This window comes from Oncorhynchus mykiss, chromosome 25 (genome assembly GCF_057628025.1).
Source record: "Oncorhynchus mykiss isolate SJ-2025 chromosome 25, ASM5762802v1, whole genome shotgun sequence".
Taxonomy (NCBI): Eukaryota; Metazoa; Chordata; class Actinopteri; order Salmoniformes; family Salmonidae; genus Oncorhynchus; species Oncorhynchus mykiss.
Window position 1 is genome coordinate 17,885,834 of NC_143046.1, and position 26,609 is coordinate 17,912,442.

Consider the following 26,609-nt stretch of genomic DNA (forward strand, 5'->3'; position numbering starts at 1 on the left):
TCTCAGAGAGGACATTGACAGTTGGAAATATAGTAATCTCTCAGAGAGGACATTGACAGTTGGAAATATAGTAATCTCTCAGAGAGGACATTGACAGTTGGAAATATAGTAATCTCTCAGAGAGGACATTGACAGTTGGAAATATAGTCCTCTCAGAGAGGACATTGACAGTTGGAAATATAGTAATCTCTCAGAGAGGACATTGACAGTTGGAAATATAGTAATCTCTCAGAGAGGACATTGACAGTTGGAAATATAGTCTTCTCTCAGAGAGGACATTGACAGTTGGAAATATAGTCTTCTCTCAGAGAGGACATTGACAGTTGGAAATATAGTCTTCTCTCAGAGAGGACATTGACAGTTGGAAATATAGTCTTCTCTCAGAGAGGCCATTGACAGTTAGAAATATAGTAATCTCTCAGAGAGGACATTGACAGTTGGAAATATAGTAATCTCTCAGAGAGGACATTGACAGTTGGAAATATAGTCTTCTCTCAGAGAGGACATTGACAGTTAGAAATATAGTAATCTCTCAGAGAGGACATTGACAGTTGGAAATATAGTCTTCTCTCAGAGAGGACATTGACAGTTGGACATATAGTAATCTCTCAGAGAGGACATTGACAGTTGGAAATATAGTCTTCTCTCAGAGAGGACATTGACAGTTGGAAATATAGTCTTCTCTCAGAGAGGACATTGACAGTTGGAAATATAGTAATCTCTCAGAGAGGACATTGACAGTTGGAAATATAGTAATCTCTCAGAGAGGACATTGACAGTTGGAAATATAGTAATCTCTCAGAGAGGACATTGACAGTTGGAAATATAGTAATCTCTCAGAGAGGACATTGACAGTTGGAAATATAGTCTTCTCTCAGAGAGGACATTGACAGTTGGAAATATAGTCTTCTCTCAGAGAGGACATTGACAGTTGGAAATATAGTAATCTCTCAGAGAGGACATTGACAGTTGGAAATATAGTCTTCTCTCAGAGAGGACATTGACAGTTGGAAATATAGTCTTCTCTCAGAGAGGACATTGACAGTTGGAAATATAGTAATCTCTCAGAGAGGACATTGACAGTTGGAAATATAGTAATCTCTCAGAGAGGACATTGACAGTTGGAAATATAGTAATCTCTCAGAGAGGACATTGACAGTTGGAAATATAGTAATCTCTCAAAGAGGACATTGACAGTTGGAAATATTGTCTTCTCTCAGAGAGGACATTGACAGTTGGAAATATAGTAATCTCTCAGAGAGGACATTGACAGTTGGAAATATAGTCTTCTCTCAGAGAGGACATTGACAGTTGGAAATATAGTAATCTCTCAGAGAGGACATTGACAGTTGGAAATATTGTCTTCTCTCAGACAGGACATTGACAGTTGGAAATATAGTCTTCTCTCAGAGAGGACATTGACAGTTGGAAATATAGTCTTCTCTCAGAGAGGACATTGACAGTTGGAAATATAGTAATCTCTCAGAGAGGACATTGACAGTTGGAAATATTGTCTTCTCTCAGAGAGGACATTGACAGTTGGAAATATAGTCTTCTCTCAGAGAGGACATTGACAGTTGGAAATATAGTCTTCTCTCAGAGAGGACATTGACAGTTGGAAATATAGTAATCTCTCAGAGAGGACATTGACAGTTGGAAATATAGTCTTCTCTCAGAGAGGACATTGACAGTTGGAAATATAGTAATCTCTCAGAGAGGACATTGACAGTTGGAAATATAGTCTTCTCTCAGAGAGGACATTGACAGTTGGAAATATAGTCTTCTCTCAGAGAGGACATTGACAGTTGGAAATATAGTAATCTCTCAGAGAGGACATTGACAGTTGGAAATATAGTCTTCTCTCAGAGAGGACATTGACAGTTGGAAATATAGTAATCTCTCAGAGAGGACATTGACAGTTGGAAATATAGTAATCTCTCAGAGAGGACATTGACAGTTGGAAATATAGTAATCTCTCAGAGAGGACATTGACAGTTGGAAATATAGTCTTCTCTCAGAGAGGACATTGACAGTTGGAAATATAGTAATCTCTCAGAGAGGACATTGACAGTTGGAAATATAGTAATCTCTCAGAGAGGACATTGACAGTTGGAAATATAGTAATCTCTCAGAGAGGACATTGACAGTTGGAAATATAGTCTTCTCTCAGAGAGGACATTGACAGTTGGAAATATAGTAATCTCTCAGAGAGGACATTGACAGTTGGAAATATAGTAATCTCTCAGAGAGGACATTGACAGTTGGAAATATAGTCTTCTCTCAGAGAGGACATTGACAGTTGGAAATATAGTAATCTCTCAGAGAGGACATTGACAGTTGGAAATATAGTCTTCTCTCAGAGAGGACATTGACAGTTGGAAATATAGTAATCTCTCAGAGAGGACATTGACAGTTGGAAATATTGTCTTCTCTCAGAGAGGACATTGACAGTTGGAAATATAGTCTTCTCTCAGAGAGGACATTGACAGTTGGAAATATAGTCTTCTCTCAGAGAGGACATTGACAGTTGGAAATATAGTAATCTCTCAGAGAGGACATTGACAGTTGGAAATATAGTCTTCTCTCAGAGAGGACATTGACAGTTGGAAATATAGTAATCTCTCAGAGAGGACATTGACAGTTGGACATATAGTCTTCTCTCAGAGAGGACATTGACAGTTGGAAATATAGTAATCTCTCAGAGAGGACATTGACAGTTGGAAATATAGTCTTCTCTCAGAGAGGACATTGACAGTTGGAAATATAGTCTTCTCTCAGAGAGGACATTGACAGTTGGAAATATAGTAATCTCTCAGAGAGGACATTGACAGTTGGAAATATAGTAATCTCTCAGAGAGGACATTGACAGTTGGAAATATAGTAATCTCTCAGAGAGGACATTGACAGTTGGAAATATAGTCTTCTCTCAGAGAGGACATTGACAGTTGGAAATATAGTCTTCTCTCAGAGAGGACATTGACAGTTGGAAATATAGTCTTCTCTCAGAGAGGACATTGACAGTTGGAAATATAGTCTTCTCTCAGAGAGGACATTGACAGTTGGAAATATAGTCTTCTCTCAGAGAGGACATTGACAGTTGGAAATATAGTAATCTCTCAGAGAGGACATTGACAGTTGGAAATATAGTAATCTCTCAGAGAGGACATTGACAGTTGGAAATATAGTAATCTCTCAGAGAGGACATTGACAGTTGGAAATATAGTAATCTCTCAGAGAGGACATTGACAGTTGGAAATATTGTCTTCTCTCAGAGAGGACATTGACAGTTGGAAATATAGTAATCTCTCAGAGAGGACATTGACAGTTGGAAATATAGTCTTCTCTCAGAGAGGACATTGACAGTTGGAAATATAGTAATCTCTCAGAGAGGACATTGACAGTTGGAAATATTGTCTTCTCTCAGAGAGGACATTGACAGTTGGAAATATAGTCTTCTCTCAGAGAGGACATTGACAGTTGGAAATATAGTCTTCTCTCAGAGAGGACATTGACAGTTGGAAATATAGTAATCTCTCAGAGAGGACATTGACAGTTGGAAATATTGTCTTCTCTCAGAGAGGACATTGACAGTTGGAAATATAGTCTTCTCTCAGAGAGGACATTGACAGTTGGAAATATAGTCTTCTCTCAGAGAGGACATTGACAGTTGGAAATATAGTAATCTCTCAGAGAGGACATTGACAGTTGGAAATATAGTCTTCTCTCAGAGAGGACATTGACAGTTGGAAATATAGTAATCTCTCAGAGAGGACATTGACAGTTGGAAATATAGTAATCTCTCAGAGAGGACATTGACAGTTGGAAATATAGTCTTCTCTCAGAGAGGACATTGACAGTTGGAAATATAGTCTTCTCTCAGAGAGGACATTGACAGTTGGAAATATAGTAATCTCTCAGAGAGGACATTGACAGTTGGAAATATAGTCTTCTCTCAGAGAGGACATTGACAGTTGGAAATATAGTAATCTCTCAGAGAGGACATTGACAGTTGGAAATATAGTCTTCTCTCAGAGAGGACATTGACAGTTGGAAATATAGTAATCTCTCAGAGAGGACATTGACAGTTGGAAATATAGTAATCTCTCAGAGAGGACATTGACAGTTGGAAATATAGTCTTCTCTCAGAGAGGACATTGACAGTTGGAAATATAGTAATCTCTCAGAGAGGACATTGACAGTTGGAAATATAGTAATCTCTCAGAGAGGACATTGACAGTTGGAAATATAGTCTTCTCTCAGAGAGGACATTGACAGTTAGAAATATAGTAATCTCTCAGAGAGGACATTGACAGTTGGAAATATAGTAATCTCTCAGAGAGGACATTGACAGTTGGAAATATAGTAATCTCTCAGAGAGGACATTGACAGTTGGAAATATAGTCTTCTCTCAGAGAGGACATTGACAGTTGGAAATATAGTCTTCTCTCAGAGAGGACATTGACAGTTGGAAATATAGTAATCTCTCAGAGAGGACATTGACAGTTGGAAATATAGTCTTCTCTCAGAGAGGACATTGACAGTTGGAAATATAGTAATCTCTCAGAGAGGACATTGACAGTTGGAAATATAGTCTTCTCTCAGAGAGGACATTGACAGTTAGAAATATAGTAATCTCTCAGAGAGGACATTGACAGTTGGAAATATAGTAATCTCTCAGAGAGGACATTGACAGTTGGAAATATAGTAATCTCTCAGAGAGGACATTGACAGTTGGAAATATAGTCTTCTCTCAGAGAGGACATTGACAGTTGGAAATATAGTAATCTCTCAGAGAGGACATTGACAGTTGGAAATATAGTCTTCTCTCAGAGAGGACATTGACAGTTGGAAATATAGTAATCTCTCAGAGAGGACATTGACAGTTGGAAATATAGTCTTCTCTCAGAGAGGACATTGACAGTTGGAAATATAGTAATCTCTCAGAGAGGACATTGACAGTTGGAAATATTGTCTTCTCTCAGAGAGGACATTGACAGTTGGAAATATAGTCTTCTCTCAGAGAGGACATTGACAGTTGGAAATATAGTCTTCTCTCAGAGAGGACATTGACAGTTGGAAATATAGTAATCTCTCAGAGAGGACATTGACAGTTGGAAATATAGTCTTCTCTCAGAGAGGACATTGACAGTTGGAAATATAGTAATCTCTCAGAGAGGACATTGACAGTTGGAAATATAGTAATCTCTCAGAGAGGACATTGACAGTTGGAAATATAGTCTTCTCTCAGAGAGGACATTGACAGTTGGAAATATAGTCTTCTCTCAGAGAAGACATTGACAGTTGGAAATATAGTAATCTCTCAGAGAGGACATTGACAGTTGGAAATATAGTCTTCTCTCAGAGAGGACATTGACAGTTGGAAATATAGTAATCTCTCAGAGAGGACATTGACAGTTGGAAATATAGTCTTCTCTCAGAGAGGACATTGACAGTTGGAAATATAGTAATCTCTCAGAGAGGACATTGACAGTTGGAAATATAGTAATCTCTCAGAGAGGACATTGACAGTTGGAAATATAGTAATCTCTCAGAGAGGACATTGACAGTTGGACATATAGTAATCTCTCAGAGAGGACATTGACAGTTGGAAATATAGTCTTCTCTCAGAGAGGACATTGACAGTTGGAAATATAGTAATCTCTCAGAGAGGACATTGACAGTTGGAAATATAGTCTTCTCTCAGAGAGGACATTGACAGTTGGAAATATAGTAATCTCTCAGAGAGGACATTGACAGTTGGAAATATAGTAATCTCTCAGAGAGGACATTGACAGTTGGAAATATAGTAATCTCTCAGAGAGGACATTGACAGTTGGAAATATAGTCTTCTCTCAGAGAGGACATTGACAGTTAGAAATATAGTAATCTCTCAGAGAGGACATTGACAGTTGGAAATATAGTAATCTCTCAGAGAGGACATTGACAGTTGGAAATATAGTAATCTCTCAGAGAGGACATTGACAGTTGGAAATATAGTCTTCTCTCAGACAGGACATTGACAGTTGGAAATATAGTAATCTCTCAGAGAGGACATTGACAGTTGGACATATAGTAATCTCTCAGAGAGGACATTGACAGTTGGAAATATAGTCTTCTCTCAGACAGGACATTGACAGTTGGAAATATAGTCTTCTCTCAGAGAGGACATTGACAGTTGGAAATATAGTAATCTCTCAGACAGGACATTGACAGTTGGAAATATAGTCTTCTCTCAGAGAGGACATTGACAGTTGGAAATATAGTCTTCTCTCAGAGAGGACATTGACAGTTGGAAATATAGTAATCTCTCAGAGAGGACATTGACAGTTGGAAATATAGTCTTCTCTCAGAGAGGACATTGACAGTTGGAAATATAGTCTTCTCTCAGACAGGACATTGACAGTTGGAAATATAGTCTTCTCTCAGAGAGGACATTGACAGTTGGAAATATAGTCTTCTCTCAGAGAGGACATTGACAGTTGGAAATATAGTAATCTCTCAGAGAGGACATTGACAGTTGGAAATATAGTCTTCTCTCAGAGAGGACATTGACAGTTGGAAATATAGTAATCTCTCAGACAGGACATTGACAGTTGGAAATATAGTCTTCTCTCAGAGAGGACATTGACAGTTGGAAATATAGTAATCTCTCAGAGAGGACATTGACAGTTGGAAATATAGTAATCTCTCAGAGAGGACATTGACAGTTGGAAATATAGTAATCTCTCAGAGAGGACATTGACAGTTGGAAATATAGTAATCTCTCAGAGAGGACATTGACAGTTGGAAATATAGTCTTCTCTCAGAGAGGACATTGACAGTTGGAAATATAGTAATCTCTCAGACAGGACATTGACAGTTGGAAATATAGTAATCTCTCAGAGAGGACATTGACAGTTGGAAATATAGTAATCTCTCAGAGAGGACATTGACAGTTGGAAATATAGTAATCTCTCAGACAGGACATTGACAGTTGGAAATATAGTAATCTCTCAGAGAGGACATTGACAGTTGGAAATATAGTAATCTCTCAGAGAGGACATTGACAGTTGGAAATATAGTAATCTCTCAGAGAGGACATTGACAGTTGGAAATATAGTAATCTCTCAGAGAGGACATTGACAGTTGGAAATATAGTCTTCTCTCAGAGAGGACATTGACAGTTGGAAATATAGTCTTCTCTCAGAGAGGACATTGACAGTTAGAAATATAGTAATCTCTCAGAGAGGACATTGACAGTTGGAAATATAGTAATCTCTCAGAGAGGACATTGACAGTTGGAAATATAGTCTTCTCTCAGAGAGGACATTGACAGTTGGAAATATAGTCTTCTCTCAGAGAGGACATTGACAGTTGGAAATATAGTCTTCTCTCAGAGAGGACATTGACAGTTGGAAATATAGTAATCTCTCAGAGAGGACATTGACAGTTGGAAATATAGTAATCTCTCAGAGAGGACATTGACAGTTGGAAATATAGTAATCTCTCAGAGAGGACATTGACAGTTGGAAATATAGTCTTCTCTCAGAGAGGACATTGACAGTTGGAAATATAGTCTTCTCTCAGAGAGGACATTGACAGTTGGAAATATAGTCTTCTCTCAGAGAGGACATTGACAGTTAGAAATATAGTAATCTCTCAGAGAGGACATTGACAGTTGGAAATATAGTAATCTCTCAGAGAGGACATTGACAGTTGGAAATATAGTAATCTCTCAGAGAGGACATTGACAGTTGGAAATATAGTAATCTCTCAGAGAGGACATTGACAGTTGGAAATATAGTAATCTCTCAGAGAGGACATTGACAGTTGGAAATATAGTCCTCTCAGAGAGGACATTGACAGTTGGAAATATAGTAATCTCTCAGAGAGGACATTGACAGTTGGAAATATAGTAATCTCTCAGAGAGGACATTGACAGTTGGAAATATAGTCTTCTCTCAGAGAGGACATTGACAGTTGGAAATATAGTCTTCTCTCAGAGAGGACATTGACAGTTGGAAATATAGTCTTCTCTCAGAGAGGACATTGACAGTTGGAAATATAGTCTTCTCTCAGAGAGGACATTGACAGTTAGAAATATAGTAATCTCTCAGAGAGGACATTGACAGTTGGAAATATAGTAATCTCTCAGAGAGGACATTGACAGTTGGAAATATAGTCTTCTCTCAGAGAGGACATTGACAGTTAGAAATATAGTAATCTCTCAGAGAGGACATTGACAGTTGGAAATATAGTCTTCTCTCAGAGAGGACATTGACAGTTGGACATATAGTAATCTCTCAGAGAGGACATTGACAGTTGGAAATATAGTCTTCTCTCAGAGAGGACATTGACAGTTGGAAATATAGTCTTCTCTCAGAGAGGACATTGACAGTTGGAAATATAGTAATCTCTCAGAGAGGACATTGACAGTTGGAAATATAGTAATCTCTCAGAGAGGACATTGACAGTTGGAAATATAGTAATCTCTCAGAGAGGACATTGACAGTTGGAAATATAGTAATCTCTCAGAGAGGACATTGACAGTTGGAAATATAGTCTTCTCTCAGAGAGGACATTGACAGTTGGAAATATAGTCTTCTCTCAGAGAGGACATTGACAGTTGGAAATATAGTAATCTCTCAGAGAGGACATTGACAGTTGGAAATATAGTCTTCTCTCAGAGAGGACATTGACAGTTGGAAATATAGTCTTCTCTCAGAGAGGACATTGACAGTTGGAAATATAGTAATCTCTCAGAGAGGACATTGACAGTTGGAAATATAGTAATCTCTCAGAGAGGACATTGACAGTTGGAAATATAGTAATCTCTCAGAGAGGACATTGACAGTTGGAAATATAGTAATCTCTCAAAGAGGACATTGACAGTTGGAAATATTGTCTTCTCTCAGAGAGGACATTGACAGTTGGAAATATAGTAATCTCTCAGAGAGGACATTGACAGTTGGAAATATAGTCTTCTCTCAGAGAGGACATTGACAGTTGGAAATATAGTAATCTCTCAGAGAGGACATTGACAGTTGGAAATATTGTCTTCTCTCAGACAGGACATTGACAGTTGGAAATATAGTCTTCTCTCAGAGAGGACATTGACAGTTGGAAATATAGTCTTCTCTCAGAGAGGACATTGACAGTTGGAAATATAGTAATCTCTCAGAGAGGACATTGACAGTTGGAAATATTGTCTTCTCTCAGAGAGGACATTGACAGTTGGAAATATAGTCTTCTCTCAGAGAGGACATTGACAGTTGGAAATATAGTCTTCTCTCAGAGAGGACATTGACAGTTGGAAATATAGTAATCTCTCAGAGAGGACATTGACAGTTGGAAATATAGTCTTCTCTCAGAGAGGACATTGACAGTTGGAAATATAGTAATCTCTCAGAGAGGACATTGACAGTTGGAAATATAGTCTTCTCTCAGAGAGGACATTGACAGTTGGAAATATAGTCTTCTCTCAGAGAGGACATTGACAGTTGGAAATATAGTAATCTCTCAGAGAGGACATTGACAGTTGGAAATATAGTCTTCTCTCAGAGAGGACATTGACAGTTGGAAATATAGTAATCTCTCAGAGAGGACATTGACAGTTGGAAATATAGTAATCTCTCAGAGAGGACATTGACAGTTGGAAATATAGTAATCTCTCAGAGAGGACATTGACAGTTGGAAATATAGTCTTCTCTCAGAGAGGACATTGACAGTTGGAAATATAGTAATCTCTCAGAGAGGACATTGACAGTTGGAAATATAGTAATCTCTCAGAGAGGACATTGACAGTTGGAAATATAGTAATCTCTCAGAGAGGACATTGACAGTTGGAAATATAGTCTTCTCTCAGAGAGGACATTGACAGTTGGAAATATAGTAATCTCTCAGAGAGGACATTGACAGTTGGAAATATAGTAATCTCTCAGAGAGGACATTGACAGTTGGAAATATAGTCTTCTCTCAGAGAGGACATTGACAGTTGGAAATATAGTAATCTCTCAGAGAGGACATTGACAGTTGGAAATATAGTCTTCTCTCAGAGAGGACATTGACAGTTGGAAATATAGTAATCTCTCAGAGAGGACATTGACAGTTGGAAATATTGTCTTCTCTCAGAGAGGACATTGACAGTTGGAAATATAGTCTTCTCTCAGAGAGGACATTGACAGTTGGAAATATAGTCTTCTCTCAGAGAGGACATTGACAGTTGGAAATATAGTAATCTCTCAGAGAGGACATTGACAGTTGGAAATATAGTCTTCTCTCAGAGAGGACATTGACAGTTGGAAATATAGTAATCTCTCAGAGAGGACATTGACAGTTGGACATATAGTCTTCTCTCAGAGAGGACATTGACAGTTGGAAATATAGTAATCTCTCAGAGAGGACATTGACAGTTGGAAATATAGTCTTCTCTCAGAGAGGACATTGACAGTTGGAAATATAGTCTTCTCTCAGAGAGGACATTGACAGTTGGAAATATAGTAATCTCTCAGAGAGGACATTGACAGTTGGAAATATAGTAATCTCTCAGAGAGGACATTGACAGTTGGAAATATAGTAATCTCTCAGAGAGGACATTGACAGTTGGAAATATAGTCTTCTCTCAGAGAGGACATTGACAGTTGGAAATATAGTCTTCTCTCAGAGAGGACATTGACAGTTGGAAATATAGTCTTCTCTCAGAGAGGACATTGACAGTTGGAAATATAGTCTTCTCTCAGAGAGGACATTGACAGTTGGAAATATAGTCTTCTCTCAGAGAGGACATTGACAGTTGGAAATATAGTAATCTCTCAGAGAGGACATTGACAGTTGGAAATATAGTAATCTCTCAGAGAGGACATTGACAGTTGGAAATATAGTAATCTCTCAGAGAGGACATTGACAGTTGGAAATATAGTAATCTCTCAGAGAGGACATTGACAGTTGGAAATATTGTCTTCTCTCAGAGAGGACATTGACAGTTGGAAATATAGTAATCTCTCAGAGAGGACATTGACAGTTGGAAATATAGTCTTCTCTCAGAGAGGACATTGACAGTTGGAAATATAGTAATCTCTCAGAGAGGACATTGACAGTTGGAAATATTGTCTTCTCTCAGAGAGGACATTGACAGTTGGAAATATAGTCTTCTCTCAGAGAGGACATTGACAGTTGGAAATATAGTCTTCTCTCAGAGAGGACATTGACAGTTGGAAATATAGTAATCTCTCAGAGAGGACATTGACAGTTGGAAATATTGTCTTCTCTCAGAGAGGACATTGACAGTTGGAAATATAGTCTTCTCTCAGAGAGGACATTGACAGTTGGAAATATAGTCTTCTCTCAGAGAGGACATTGACAGTTGGAAATATAGTAATCTCTCAGAGAGGACATTGACAGTTGGAAATATAGTCTTCTCTCAGAGAGGACATTGACAGTTGGAAATATAGTAATCTCTCAGAGAGGACATTGACAGTTGGAAATATAGTAATCTCTCAGAGAGGACATTGACAGTTGGAAATATAGTCTTCTCTCAGAGAGGACATTGACAGTTGGAAATATAGTCTTCTCTCAGAGAGGACATTGACAGTTGGAAATATAGTAATCTCTCAGAGAGGACATTGACAGTTGGAAATATAGTCTTCTCTCAGAGAGGACATTGACAGTTGGAAATATAGTAATCTCTCAGAGAGGACATTGACAGTTGGAAATATAGTCTTCTCTCAGAGAGGACATTGACAGTTGGAAATATAGTAATCTCTCAGAGAGGACATTGACAGTTGGAAATATAGTAATCTCTCAGAGAGGACATTGACAGTTGGAAATATAGTCTTCTCTCAGAGAGGACATTGACAGTTGGAAATATAGTAATCTCTCAGAGAGGACATTGACAGTTGGAAATATAGTAATCTCTCAGAGAGGACATTGACAGTTGGAAATATAGTCTTCTCTCAGAGAGGACATTGACAGTTAGAAATATAGTAATCTCTCAGAGAGGACATTGACAGTTGGAAATATAGTAATCTCTCAGAGAGGACATTGACAGTTGGAAATATAGTAATCTCTCAGAGAGGACATTGACAGTTGGAAATATAGTCTTCTCTCAGAGAGGACATTGACAGTTGGAAATATAGTCTTCTCTCAGAGAGGACATTGACAGTTGGAAATATAGTAATCTCTCAGAGAGGACATTGACAGTTGGAAATATAGTCTTCTCTCAGAGAGGACATTGACAGTTGGAAATATAGTAATCTCTCAGAGAGGACATTGACAGTTGGAAATATAGTCTTCTCTCAGAGAGGACATTGACAGTTAGAAATATAGTAATCTCTCAGAGAGGACATTGACAGTTGGAAATATAGTAATCTCTCAGAGAGGACATTGACAGTTGGAAATATAGTAATCTCTCAGAGAGGACATTGACAGTTGGAAATATAGTCTTCTCTCAGAGAGGACATTGACAGTTGGAAATATAGTAATCTCTCAGAGAGGACATTGACAGTTGGAAATATAGTCTTCTCTCAGAGAGGACATTGACAGTTGGAAATATAGTAATCTCTCAGAGAGGACATTGACAGTTGGAAATATAGTCTTCTCTCAGAGAGGACATTGACAGTTGGAAATATAGTAATCTCTCAGAGAGGACATTGACAGTTGGAAATATTGTCTTCTCTCAGAGAGGACATTGACAGTTGGAAATATAGTCTTCTCTCAGAGAGGACATTGACAGTTGGAAATATAGTCTTCTCTCAGAGAGGACATTGACAGTTGGAAATATAGTAATCTCTCAGAGAGGACATTGACAGTTGGAAATATAGTCTTCTCTCAGAGAGGACATTGACAGTTGGAAATATAGTAATCTCTCAGAGAGGACATTGACAGTTGGAAATATAGTAATCTCTCAGAGAGGACATTGACAGTTGGAAATATAGTCTTCTCTCAGAGAGGACATTGACAGTTGGAAATATAGTCTTCTCTCAGAGAAGACATTGACAGTTGGAAATATAGTAATCTCTCAGAGAGGACATTGACAGTTGGAAATATAGTCTTCTCTCAGAGAGGACATTGACAGTTGGAAATATAGTAATCTCTCAGAGAGGACATTGACAGTTGGAAATATAGTCTTCTCTCAGAGAGGACATTGACAGTTGGAAATATAGTAATCTCTCAGAGAGGACATTGACAGTTGGAAATATAGTAATCTCTCAGAGAGGACATTGACAGTTGGAAATATAGTAATCTCTCAGAGAGGACATTGACAGTTGGACATATAGTAATCTCTCAGAGAGGACATTGACAGTTGGAAATATAGTCTTCTCTCAGAGAGGACATTGACAGTTGGAAATATAGTAATCTCTCAGAGAGGACATTGACAGTTGGAAATATAGTCTTCTCTCAGAGAGGACATTGACAGTTGGAAATATAGTAATCTCTCAGAGAGGACATTGACAGTTGGAAATATAGTAATCTCTCAGAGAGGACATTGACAGTTGGAAATATAGTAATCTCTCAGAGAGGACATTGACAGTTGGAAATATAGTCTTCTCTCAGAGAGGACATTGACAGTTAGAAATATAGTAATCTCTCAGAGAGGACATTGACAGTTGGAAATATAGTAATCTCTCAGAGAGGACATTGACAGTTGGAAATATAGTAATCTCTCAGAGAGGACATTGACAGTTGGAAATATAGTCTTCTCTCAGAGAGGACATTGACAGTTGGAAATATAGTCTTCTCTCAGAGAGGACATTGACAGTTGGAAATATAGTAATCTCTCAGAGAGGACATTGACAGTTGGAAATATAGTCTTCTCTCAGAGAGGACATTGACAGTTGGAAATATAGTAATCTCTCAGAGAGGACATTGACAGTTGGAAATATAGTCTTCTCTCAGAGAGGACATTGACAGTTAGAAATATAGTAATCTCTCAAAGAGGACATTGACAGTTGGAAATATAGTAATCTCTCAGAGAGGACATTGACAGTTGGAAATATAGTAATCTCTCAGAGAGGACATTGACAGTTGGAAATATAGTCTTCTCTCAGAGAGGACATTGACAGTTGGAAATATAGTAATCTCTCAGAGAGGACATTGACAGTTGGAAATATAGTCTTCTCTCAGAGAGGACATTGACAGTTGGAAATATAGTAATCTCTCAGAGAGGACATTGACAGTTGGAAATATAGTAATCTCTCAGAGAGGACATTGACAGTTGGAAATATAGTAATCTCTCAGAGAGGACATTGACAGTTGGAAATATAGTCTTCTCTCAGAGAGGACATTGACAGTTAGAAATATAGTAATCTCTCAGAGAGGACATTGACAGTTGGAAATATAGTAATCTCTCAGAGAGGACATTGACAGTTGGAAATATAGTAATCTCTCAGAGAGGACATTGACAGTTGGAAATATAGTCTTCTCTCAGAGAGGACATTGACAGTTGGAAATATAGTCTTCTCTCAGAGAGGACATTGACAGTTGGAAATATAGTAATCTCTCAGAGAGGACATTGACAGTTGGAAATATAGTCTTCTCTCAGAGAGGACATTGACAGTTGGAAATATAGTAATCTCTCAGAGAGGACATTGACAGTTGGAAATATAGTCTTCTCTCAGAGAGGACATTGACAGTTAGAAATATAGTAATCTCTCAAAGAGGACATTGACAGTTGGAAATATAGTAATCTCTCAGAGAGGACATTGACAGTTGGAAATATAGTAATCTCTCAGAGAGGACATTGACAGTTGGAAATATAGTCTTCTCTCAGAGAGGACATTGACAGTTGGAAATATAGTAATCTCTCAGAGAGGACATTGACAGTTGGAAATATAGTCTTCTCTCAGAGAGGACATTGACAGTTGGAAATATAGTAATCTCTCAGAGAGGACATTGACAGTTGGAAATATAGTCTTCTCTCAGAGAGGACATTGACAGTTAGAAATATAGTCTTCTCTCAGAGAGGACATTGACAGTTGGAAATATAGTCTTCTCTCAGAGAGGACATTGACAGTTGGAAATATAGTAATCTCTCAGAGAGGACATTGACAGTTGGAAATATAGTCTTCTCTCAGAGAGGACATTGACAGTTGGAAATATAGTCTTCTCTCAGAGAGGACATTGACAGTTGGAAATATAGTCTTCTCTTGGAGAGGACATTGACAGTTGGAAATATAGTAATCTCTCAGAGAGGACATTGACAGTTGGAAATATAGTCTTCTCTCAGAGAGGACACTGACAGTTGGAAATATAGTCTTCTCTCAGAGAGGACATTGACAGTTGGAAATATAGTCTTCTCTCAGAGAGGACATTGACAGTTGGAAATATAGTCTTCTCTCAGAGAGGACATTGACAGTTGGAAATATAGTCTTCTCTCAGAGAGGACATTGACAGTTGGAAATATAGTAATCTCTCAGAGAGGACATTGACAGTTGGAAATATAGTCTTCTCTCAGAGAGGACATTGACAGTTGGAAATATAGTAATCTCTCAGAGAGGACATTGACAGTTGGAAATATAGTCTTCTCTCAGAGAGGACATTGACAGTTGGAAATATAGTAATCTCTCAGAGAGGACATTGACAGTTGGAAATATAGTCTTCTCTCAGACAGGACATTGACAGTTGGAAATATAGTAATCTCTCAGAGAGGACATTGACAGTTGGAAATATAGTAATCTCTCAGAGAGGACATTGACAGTTGGAAATATAGTAATCTCTCAGAGAGGACATTGACAGTTGGAAATATAGTAATCTCTCAGAGAGGACATTGACAGTTGGAAATATAGTAATCTCTCAGAGAGGACATTGACAGTTGGAAATATAGTCTTCTCTCAGAGAGGACATTGACAGTTGGAAATATAGTCTTCTCTCAGAGAGGACATTGACAGTTGGAAATATAGTCTTCTCTCAGAGAGGACATTGACAGTTGGAAATATAGTCTTCTCTCAGAGAGGACATTGACAGTTGGAAATATAGTAATCTCTCAGAGAGGACATTGACAGTTGGAAATATAGTCTTCTCTCAGAGAGGACATTGACAGTTGGAAATATAGTAATCTCTCAGAGAGGACATTGACAGTTGGAAATATAGTAATCTCTCAGAGAGGACATTGACAGTTGGAAATATAGTAATCTCTCAGAGAGGACATTGACAGTTGGAAATATAGTAATCTCTCAGAGAGGACATTGACAGTTGGAAATATAGTCTTCTCTCAGAGAGGACATTGACAGTTGGAAATATAGTAATCTCTCAGAGAGGACATTGACAGTTGGAAATATAGTCTTCTCTCAGAGAGGACATTGACAGTTAGAAATATAGTCTTCTCTCAGAGAGGACATTGACAGTTGGAAATATAGTCTTCTCTGAGAGGACATTGCCAGTTGGAAATATAGTCTTCTCTCAGACAGGACATTGACCGTTGGTTGCAGAAGGACATTACAATCCCTCCATCTCACACCCTCTATCTCTTTCCCTCTCTATCCCCCTCTATTCCGTCTCTTATCTTTAACCCTCTCCCCCTCTTTCTCTCCCACTCTCACCATATCTCCATCTCTTCCTCCCTCTATCTCCTTCCTTCTCTATCACCCTCTCTCCACTGGCCCATAATTACCCCCCCAGGATACCTTGGCCCACTCGCCACCCTGCTCTCTTCCCCCTTGGAGGAGGCAGTACGCCTTTTTATCTCTGAGAGTGTCCTCATCTCCTCTGTGATAGGCACACTGTGACTGAGGAAGGGCTGCCAGCCTGTCTGCTACAGACTGAAGGGTCTGGAATTGAGGACACAGGAAGGAAGCTAGTAAGACTCCCTGGGTCATATTCAATAGGCACTAAACAGAAGAGACTGATTTAGGGAGGGACTACCTAAACTTGTCCAATAAGAATCTCTCATTTTCGTTTTCTGTTTCAATTTATTTTGTTACGTTTTGCTACTGTGTGCACTAATGAATACAGCCCTGTTTTTCTTGTAAGGAATAAGAGCTTTGAGGAGATGTATTGTGACTATGTGAGAATCTCAACTGCATACTCCTCACGTCCTCTCTCTTCACCTCCTTCTCAAAACCTATTGGAGCTCAAGGTCAGAGGGGAGGGACCACTGGCTTTCTCATCCAATGGGTTTTGAGAAGGCGCGAGGAGAGAAGAGAGAAGTATGCCAGGAGTAAGCAATTGAGATTCTCCCTATATCTAGGGTTGCTATACAGGCTTATATGCTTCTTGAGGGGAAAAACATTAACTTCCCTCACCTCTCATTTCAATCAGAAGTGATGCTTTTGTATTGATTAGAATCAATATAAAATTATTATGAGGAGAAATAAAGTCGAACAAAGTGAGGCAAATAAAAATTTGGCCAGATGAAGAGAGAGAACAAGGGAGAGAGGGAGAGAAAGTTATGATGCTGGAGCAAGGGAGACAGGAGGTGAAGTGAAATATTGCAGAATCCAAATTGGGTACTGTGGGGTGCAGCGAGACACGGGCGAAGGATGAGAGAGCGATCGAAACAGCAATTAACCGAGCAGGAAAGAAGGAGAAAGTGCGACTGACATTAATAACCTTCTCATAGAGAGACAGAGTCAAGATTTACACTCACACACTGTCGGAGATGAGGCTCCACTGCAAAGCTCATCACTTCTACACAAACTTCACCTTCAACCGACCTACACACTCTTTCCTCAAGGGTAGAGATCATTCAACTTGAATGTATTTTGTGCATCTGACACACCTATATGATGGAACGAGATAGAGAGACATATTATATCTCAATAAAACCACAACCAGATTGTATAGTGTGCCGTTTAGATTGGTACAAGGCTGTATTTAGCATCACAATACTACTGTATATAGGCATCAGTTGGGTTTACAAACCAGACTATTGCAGTAAACACAGGGTGTGTCTATAATGGCAACCTATTCCCATTATAGTGCTCTACTTTGGATCATCAGTACCTTTTGGGGTGCATCCACAGACATCAATCAGCATGTCCTTTACCTGTTTGTCATTTCTTGTCCGTTCCAGCAGAGGGAGTGGTTGCTTGGCACTGCAGGCTCCCGGCTACACAGAGCCTCTCCCAAACCACTGAAGAAGGAACTGAATCCCCCCAGGCTGGAAATAAACTCCCTGAGGGAGAGAGGGAGGGATGAGAGGAGAAGAGAAAAAAGAGAATAGCATTAATAATGGTAATGATTATATTATTATATTACAACGTAGCTAATAATGCTGGTCAGCAAAGAGGAGGGGAGAGTGGACAGAGAGAGAGAGAAAGAGAGTGAGAGAGAGTGAGAGAAAGAGAGTGAGAGAAAGAGAGTGAGAGAAAGAGAGAGAGAGTGAGGGAAAGAGAGTGAGAGAGAGTGAGAGAAAGAGAGAAAGAGAGCGAGAGAAAGAGTGAGAGAAAGTGAGAGAAAGAGTGAGAGAAAGAGTGAGAGAAAGAGTGAGAGAAAGAGAGCGAGAGAGAGAGAAAGAGAGCGAGCAAGAGAGCGAGCGAGAGAGAGAGAGGGGGAAACATAGATAAACCGGCAAATTAAACATCATTATATGAGATGGAGCGAGAGACAGAGAGGAAGAGATATAGAATGAAGGAGGAAATGAAAGAGTCTAATGGTGGGACAGTAAAGGAGATCCCTAGAGAGACTTATAGAGAGAGAGGGAGATATTCAGCTGTAGAGAGTGATGTTTCCCAAATGGAACCCTATTTCCTTTATAAAGCACTACTCTGCTCAAAAGTAGTGCACTATAAATGGAATGGTAGTGCACTATAAACGGAGTAGGGTGCCATTTGCGAAGCAGGTGAAGGTTTGTGTGCCTAAAAGATATTCATCTGGCCACTCTGCTGAAGCCATCGGCCTGCTGAGAATCAGTACTCTGTTCATTTAAGCCTGTTCCTGGAAAGTGAGTGTATAACGCACTGGGCTGGAGGGAGGCTCACTGTCACTCTCTTAGTAAAGTAAGCTAGCAGCAAACACAGTCAAACAGGGTGCCACACGTGTGCACAGACACACACAATGGCAGGACCACACACACATGTATGTTACACACACACAGACACAGACACACATACACACACACTACCACATCTCACCTGCTCCACTCCAACAATGACTACTACAACTCACCTGCTCCACTCCAACAATGACTACTAAAACTCACCTGCTCCACTCCAACAATGACTACTAAAACTCACCTGCTCCACTCCAACAATGACTACTACAACTCACCTGCTCCACTCCAACAATGACTACTACAACTCACCTGCTCCACTCCAACAATGACTACTAAAACTCACCTGCTCCACTCCAACAATGACTACTACAACTCACCTGCTCCACTCCAACAATGACTACTACAACTCACCTGCTCCACTCCAACAATGACTACTACAACTCACCTGCTCCACTCCAACAATGACTACTAAAACTCACCTGCTCCACTCCAACAATGACTACTACAACTCACCTGCTCCACTCCAACAATGACTACTACAACTCACCTGCTCCACTCCAACAATGACTACTACAACTCACCTGCTCTACTCCAATACTGACCACTACAACTCACCTGCACCACTCCAATACTGACTACTACAACTCACCTGCTCTACTCCAACACTGACCACTACAACTCACCTGCACCACTCCAATACTGACTACTAGAATTCACCTGCTCCACTCAGACAATGACTACTACAATTCACCAACTCCACTCCAGTACTGACTAATACAACTCACCTGCTCCACTCCAGTACTGTCTAATACAACTCACCTGCTCCACTCAAACTGACTATTAAAACTCACCTGCTGCCATCCAACACTATCTACTACATCTCACTGGCTCCACTCCAACACTGTCAACTAAAACTCACCTTTTCCACACCAATACTGACTTCTAAAACCCACCTGCTCCACTCCAATACTGACTACTACAACTCACCTGCTCTGTGGTCTATGGTCTATAGTATATGGTCTATAGTCTACCTGCTAATAACACCTGGACCTTAGACCTTTCCCCCAGCTCCTACCCATTCATCTGGACCTTAGTCCTTTTCCCCAACTCCTACCTATTCATCTGGACCATAGACCTTCCCCCAGCTCCTACCCATTCATCTGGACCATAGACCTTCCCCCAGCTCCTACCCATTCATCTGGACCATAGACCTTCCCCCAGCTCCTACCCATTCCTCTGGACCATAGACCTTCCCCCAGCTCCTACCCATTCATCTGGACCTTAGTCCTTTTCCCCAACTCCTACCTATTCATCTGGACCATAGACCTTCCCCCAGCTCCTACCCATTCATCTGGACCATAGACCTTCCCCCAGCTCCTACCCATTCATCTGGACCATAGACCTTCCCCCAGCTCCTACCCATTCATCTGGACCATAGACCTTCCCCCAGCTCCTACCTATTCATCTGGACCATAGACCTTCCCCCAGCTCCTACCCATTCATCTGGACCATAGACCTTCCTCCAGCTCCTACCCATTCATCTGGACCTTAGTCCTTTTCCCCAACTCCTACCTATTCATCTGGACCATAGACCTTCCCCGAGCTCCTACCCATTCATCTGGACCATAGACCTTCCCCAGCTCCTACCCATTCATCTGGACCATAGACCTTCCCCCAGCTCCTACCCATTCATCTGGACCATAGACCTTCCCCCAGCTCCTACCTATTCATCTGGACCATAGACCTTCCCCCAGCTCCTACCCATTCATCTGGACCATAGACCTTCCTCCAGCTCCTACCCATTCATCTGGACCATAGACCTTCCCCCAGCTCCTACCTATTCATCTGGACCATAGACCTTCCCCCAGCTCCTACCCATTAATCTGGACCATAGACCTTCCCCCAGCTCCTACCCATTCATCTGGACCATAGACCTTCCCCCAGCTCCTACCTATTCATCTGGACCATAGACCTTCCCCCAGCTCCTACCCATTCATCTGGACCATAGACCTTCCCCCAGCTCCTACCCATTCATCTGGACCATAGACCTTCCCCCAGCTCCTACCCATTCATCTGGACCATAGACCTTCCCCCAGCTCCTACCTATTCATCTGGACCATAGACCTTCCCCCAGCTCCTACCCATTCATCTGGACCATAGACCTTCCCCCAGCTCCTACCTATTCATCTGGACCATAGACCTTCCCCCAGCTCCTACCCATTCATCTGAACCTTAGTCCTTTTCCCCAGCTCCTACCCATTCATCTGGACCATAGACCTTCCCCCAGCTCCTACCTATTCATCTGGACCATAGACCTTCCCCCAGCTCCTACCTATTCATCTGGACCATAGACCTTCCCCCAGCTCCTACCTATTCATCTGGACCATAGACCTTCCCCCAGCTCCTACCCATTCATCTGGACCTTAGTCCTTTTCCCTAACTCCTACCTATTCATCTGGACCATAGACCTTCCCCCAGCTCCTACCTATTCATCTGGACCATAGACCTTCCCCCAGCTCCTACCCATTCATCTGGACCATAGACCTTCCCCCAGCTCCTACCCATTCATCTGGACCATAGACCTTCCCCCAGCTCCTACCCATTCATCTGGACCATAGACCTTCCCCCAGCTCCTACCTATTCATCTGGACCATAGACCTTCCCCCAGCTCCTACCCATTCATCTGGACCTTAGTCCTTTTCCCTAACTCCTACCTATTCATCTGGACCATAGACCTTCCCCCAGCTCCTACCCATTCATCTGGACCATAGACCTTCCCCCAGCTCCTACCCATTCATCTGAACCTTAGTCCTTTTCCCCAAGTCCTACCCATTCATCTGGACCTTAGTCCTTTTCCCCAAGTCCTACCCATTCATCTGGACCTTAGTCCTTTTCCCCAAGTCCTACCCATTCATCTGGACCATATACCTTCCTCCAGCTCCTACCCATTCATCTGGACCTTAGTCCTTTTCCCTAACTCCTACCTATTCATCTGGACCATAGACCTTCCCCCAGCTCCTACCCATTCATCTGGACCATAGACCTTCCCCCAGCTCCTACCCATTCATCTGGACCATAGACCTTCCCCCAACTCCTACCCATTCATCTGGACCATAGACCTTCCCCCAGCTCCTACCCATTCATCTGGACCATAGACCTTCCCCCAGCTCCTACCTATTCATCTGGACCATAGACCTTACCCCAGCTCCTACCCATTCATCTGGACCATAGACCTTCCCCCAGCTCCTACCCATTCATCTGGACCATAGACCTTCCCCCAGCTCCTACCTATTCATCTGGACCATAGACCTTCCCCCAGCTCCTACCCATTCATCTGGACCATAGACCTTCCCCCAGCTCCTACCTATTCATCTGGACCATAGACCTTCCCCCAGCTCCTACCCATTCATCTGGACCATAGACCTTCCCCCAGCTCCTACCCATTCATCTGGACCATAGACCTTCCCCCAGCTCCTACCTATTCATCTGGACCATAGACCTTCCCCCAGCTCCTACCCATTCATCTGGACCATAGACCTTCCCCCAGCTCCTACCCATTCATCTGGACCATAGACCTTCCCCCAGCTCCTACCCATTCATCTGGACCATAGACCTTCCCCCAGCTCCTACCCATTCATCTGGACCATAGACCTTCTCCCAGCTCCTACCCATTCATCTGGACCATAGACCTTCCCCCAGCTCCTACCCATTCATCTGGACCATAGACCTTCCCCCAGCTCCTACCCATTCATCTGGACCATATACCTTCCCCCAGCTCCTACCCATTCATCTGGACCATAGACCTTCCCCCAGCTCCTACCTATTCATCTGGACCATAGACCTTCCCCCAGCTCCTACCAATTCAGTGTTTGCAGATTTGACAGAAAGATAAGCGTAGTGACAAAAGGATAGCTAGATGCTCCACTAAGCTCATCTAGAAGGCTATAGGTGAAACCATACACCTGTCTGATTTCTTCAGGTCAAACACTGAAGTGGTACCGTAGGGACTAAGGCTTGTTCCTGGACTGGGCTGTAAGATGACGCTTGTCCTCATTAGTTAGCAGCATATCATGAACAACACGTCTTTTTCTTTTTCCTTCTCCTCTCTCTCCATTTCTCTCTCTTCTATCACATAGCTCTATTGATGGTTAAATATTCCTTAATCGTTACATGCTCTAACCTCCTATATTCCTCTTTCTTCTCTGCTCTACTTCACCACCCCTGTCTGTTCCCCCATCTTTCTATCCCTCTCTTCTCAACCCAGCATTACCTGCGGCGACCAGCCAAGGTCTCCTCAGGATCGTAAGGTAAAGGCTGTGGGTTGCGGGACACCTGGGCAGCAGGGTTCTGGTCAGGAAAGGGCGCCACTGAGCGAGACACACGCTGGGGGGCGTGGCCACACGTACTGCTCACCTGGAGGGAGGGATGAAGGGAGAGTGTCAAGGACAGCGGGAGAGGTAACCATAAGAGACTGGACATACTATACATAGTAAATCATATCATTATCTAGTAGTATCAACTCACATCGATACATCTTATCATTATCTAGTATTATGTTGTCTCTCATATTGTTACCCCCAGTTCAGCTCCTTTGTTGTTGTCTCTCATATTGTTACCCCCAGTTCAGCTCCTTTGTTGTTGTCTCTCATATTGTTACCCCCAGTTCAGCTCCTTTGTTGTTGTCTCTCATATTGTTACCCCCAGTTCAGCTCCTTTGTTGTTGTCTCTCATATTGTTACCCTCAGTTCAGCTCCTCTGTTGTTGTCTCTCATATTGTTACCCCCAGTTCAACTCCTCTGTTGTCTCTCATTTGTTACCCCCAGTTCAGCTCCTCTGTTGTTGTCTCTCATATTGTTACCCCCAGTTCAGCTCCTCTGTTGTTGTCCCTCATATTGTTATCCCCAGTTCAGCTCCTCTGTTGTTGTCACTCATATTGTTACCCCCAGTTCAGCTCCTCTGTTGTTGTCCCTCATATTGTTACCCACAGTTCAGCTCCTCTGTTGTTGTCTCTCATATTGTTACCCCCAGTTCAGCTCCTCTGTTGTTGTCCCTCATATTGTTACCCCCAGTTCAGCTCCTCTGTTGTTGTCACTCATATTGTTACCCCCAGTTCAGCTCTTCTATCCTCTGTTGTTGTCCCTCATATTGTTACCCCCTATTCAGCTCCTCTGTTGTTGTCCCTCATATTGTTATCCCCTATTCAGCTCCTCTATCCACTGTTGTTGTCTGTTATTGTTTGTTTATTTTGGGGAGAAATAAGAGGGGATTTGCATAACAAACCAGTCACTGTTTCCTCTGCCTGTGCTGTTTCTGGTTTGTTTATTTTGTAATCACAACCCTCCACAAAGCATCGGCATGAAACCGACGAGGATTCTCGTTCTCTAGCTTCTTCCCCGGGATAAACACATTTTTTTCCCAATGCAGGACGACACAATAATAACTAAGAAACGTATTTCTCTGTGTCTGGGAGATAATGGAGTCATGCCATTCTTTTCAGGTGCAATAAAAATGCAAATGTCTGTTAATGTTTAGCTTGTGGTTTAATTTCCCCGGGGGATACCGGCCAGGGCTAAATTCTGCCTTGTAATGTTAACAGCTAATTGTGACTAGCTCCCCTTAAGTGAATCCACTGTGTGTGTGTGTGTGTGTGTGTGTGTGTGTGTGTGTGTGTGTGTGTGTGTGTGTGTAGCCTGCCAATGATGCTGGTGCTGCATACTGATAGAGCACAGGAGCAGGGCTGGATGTCTTTATCAGGGAACCGGGAAGACACACACGCACACAGACTCATACATACAGACAAGCCAATAAGTTATTACACACTTACTTATACACACACTCATGAAGTGGATTTTAATTGAACGTAATGTAGGAACACACTTACACACACACACGCACACACTGACACACTGATCAGCCGAAGGACATCATCATCAGCATTAATCAATACAGTCTCTCTACACAAGGACACAGACAGACAGGCAGGCGGGCAGGCAGGCAGGTGGACAGGCAGTCAGGCAGATTGGCATGCGGCAGGCAGACAGACAGAGAGATAAAAAGACAGGCAGGCAGGTAGGTAGTCAGACAAACAGACAGATTGGCAGGCAAGCAGACAGTCAACCAAACAGACCGACGGGCAGGTACCCCCACTGGAGGCACACCCCTCAGTGTGCTGACAGGGTACCCCATCCTAACATGTCTGCTATCAGGCTCCTATCTCCTGGTTTGTGTCCAAATGGATAATACTAAGTACATTCCTTCTATTTACAGCAGGAGTATAGCCTACCTGGCTCCCATGAAAATGAACCACAGGAAAAGTGTCCTCTTTTCTCTATTTAAGTGCATAGGTGACATAGATTTCCGCTGCCTCTGTTTCGAGACAGGTGCATGATAATGGTCCATTCTAAAACAAAACAAATTTCACACATTATATAGTGTTTGTGAAGACAAGATTAAATCAAGAAGAGTGTGATGGGTGACAATATTTTTTAAATGAAGCGCAATAATACGCTTTACAACTGTATTGCCTAACTGGCATACATACACAGCGTATGAGTTTCAAATTTGGAGAAGATCATTTTCACCATAAAATGCACCCTTATAATAAAAGCATTACATGAACAATCTCATTTGCAGTCACTTTTGAGAATGGTGTTCTCCTGCTAATGGTACATTCACACTTATAGCCTACTGCTATGTGCATATTGCTGCACTTATAATGTGAAGAAATAGCCTCATACTTTATCAAAATTTTAAGCTAAACGTTCTCGTCTGTTGAGTCTGACTCATTGCTTGAAACAGGTTTTTGATGTTAGTGGTGGAATTAATTTGGGATGCATCGCATCCCACAACTGTCCTAGACTATGTTTAGAATATTTATTTATTGCACAGAATAGAATAGGTTAACCTTTACCAAGGGGAATAGTAGATTGACATCGGCTAGTGCTTTTGAAGTTCGTTAGGCCTACTCATCTTGTTGGCTGCCAAAAAGTAAATGTGGACAGTTCCTCAAATATCTTCAATATTCACCCTCGGAATTGGATAAGGACAAGCGCAGTTGCGTCCCCGATGTGTCTGTCTTCACTTGTAGCCTGTGAGAAAGACCCGATCACGTGAAAGAGAGCCATGTGAATGAAAGAGAGCTATGTGAGTGAGAGGTGCTTCGGCATACAGCCAAGAGAAGGGAATTTTAAATAAATCCATGCAAAAGGAATGGATTTATTTTGGGGGCAATACGGCCACACAAATCAAATCAAATTGTATAGGTCACATGCACTGAATACAACAGGTAGACCTTATAGTGAAATGCTTACTTACAAGCCCTTAAGCAACAATGCAGTTTTAAGGAAAAAGAGTGTTAAGTAAAAAATGAATAAATAAAAAATAAGAATAAATATAACAAATAATTAAAGAGCAGCAGTAAAATAACAGTAGTGAGGCTATATACAGGGGTTACTGGTACAGAGTCAATGTGTGGGGCCACAGGTTAGTCGAGGTAATTGAGGTAATATGTACATGTAGGCAGTTAAAGTGACTATGCAAGATAATAAACAGAGTAGCATCAGCGTAAAAGAAGGGGTGGGGGGGACAATGCAAATAGTCTGGGTAGCCGTGAGGTAGCAGAGAGAACAGTCTATGACTAGGGTGGCTGGAGTCTTTGACAATATTTAGCGCCTTCCTCTGACACTGCCTGGTATAGAGGTCC

At 41.3% G+C, this 26,609-nt stretch overlaps 1 protein-coding gene across 1 annotated transcript in view; it reads right to left on the reverse strand.

The window, feature by feature from the left end:
- Nucleotides 1–26,609, reverse strand: part of gpc3 (glypican 3) — a 376,009-nt gene that overhangs the window by 159,328 nt on the left and 190,072 nt on the right. The window contains exons 4-5 of the mRNA XM_036969955.2: nt 23,178–23,320; nt 17,960–18,088 (exon numbers count right to left, since the gene is read on the reverse strand). Coding sequence (XP_036825850.2) covers nt 17,960–18,088; nt 23,178–23,320 — 272 coding nt within the window. The remainder of the gene's footprint in view (nt 1–17,959; nt 18,089–23,177; nt 23,321–26,609) is intronic.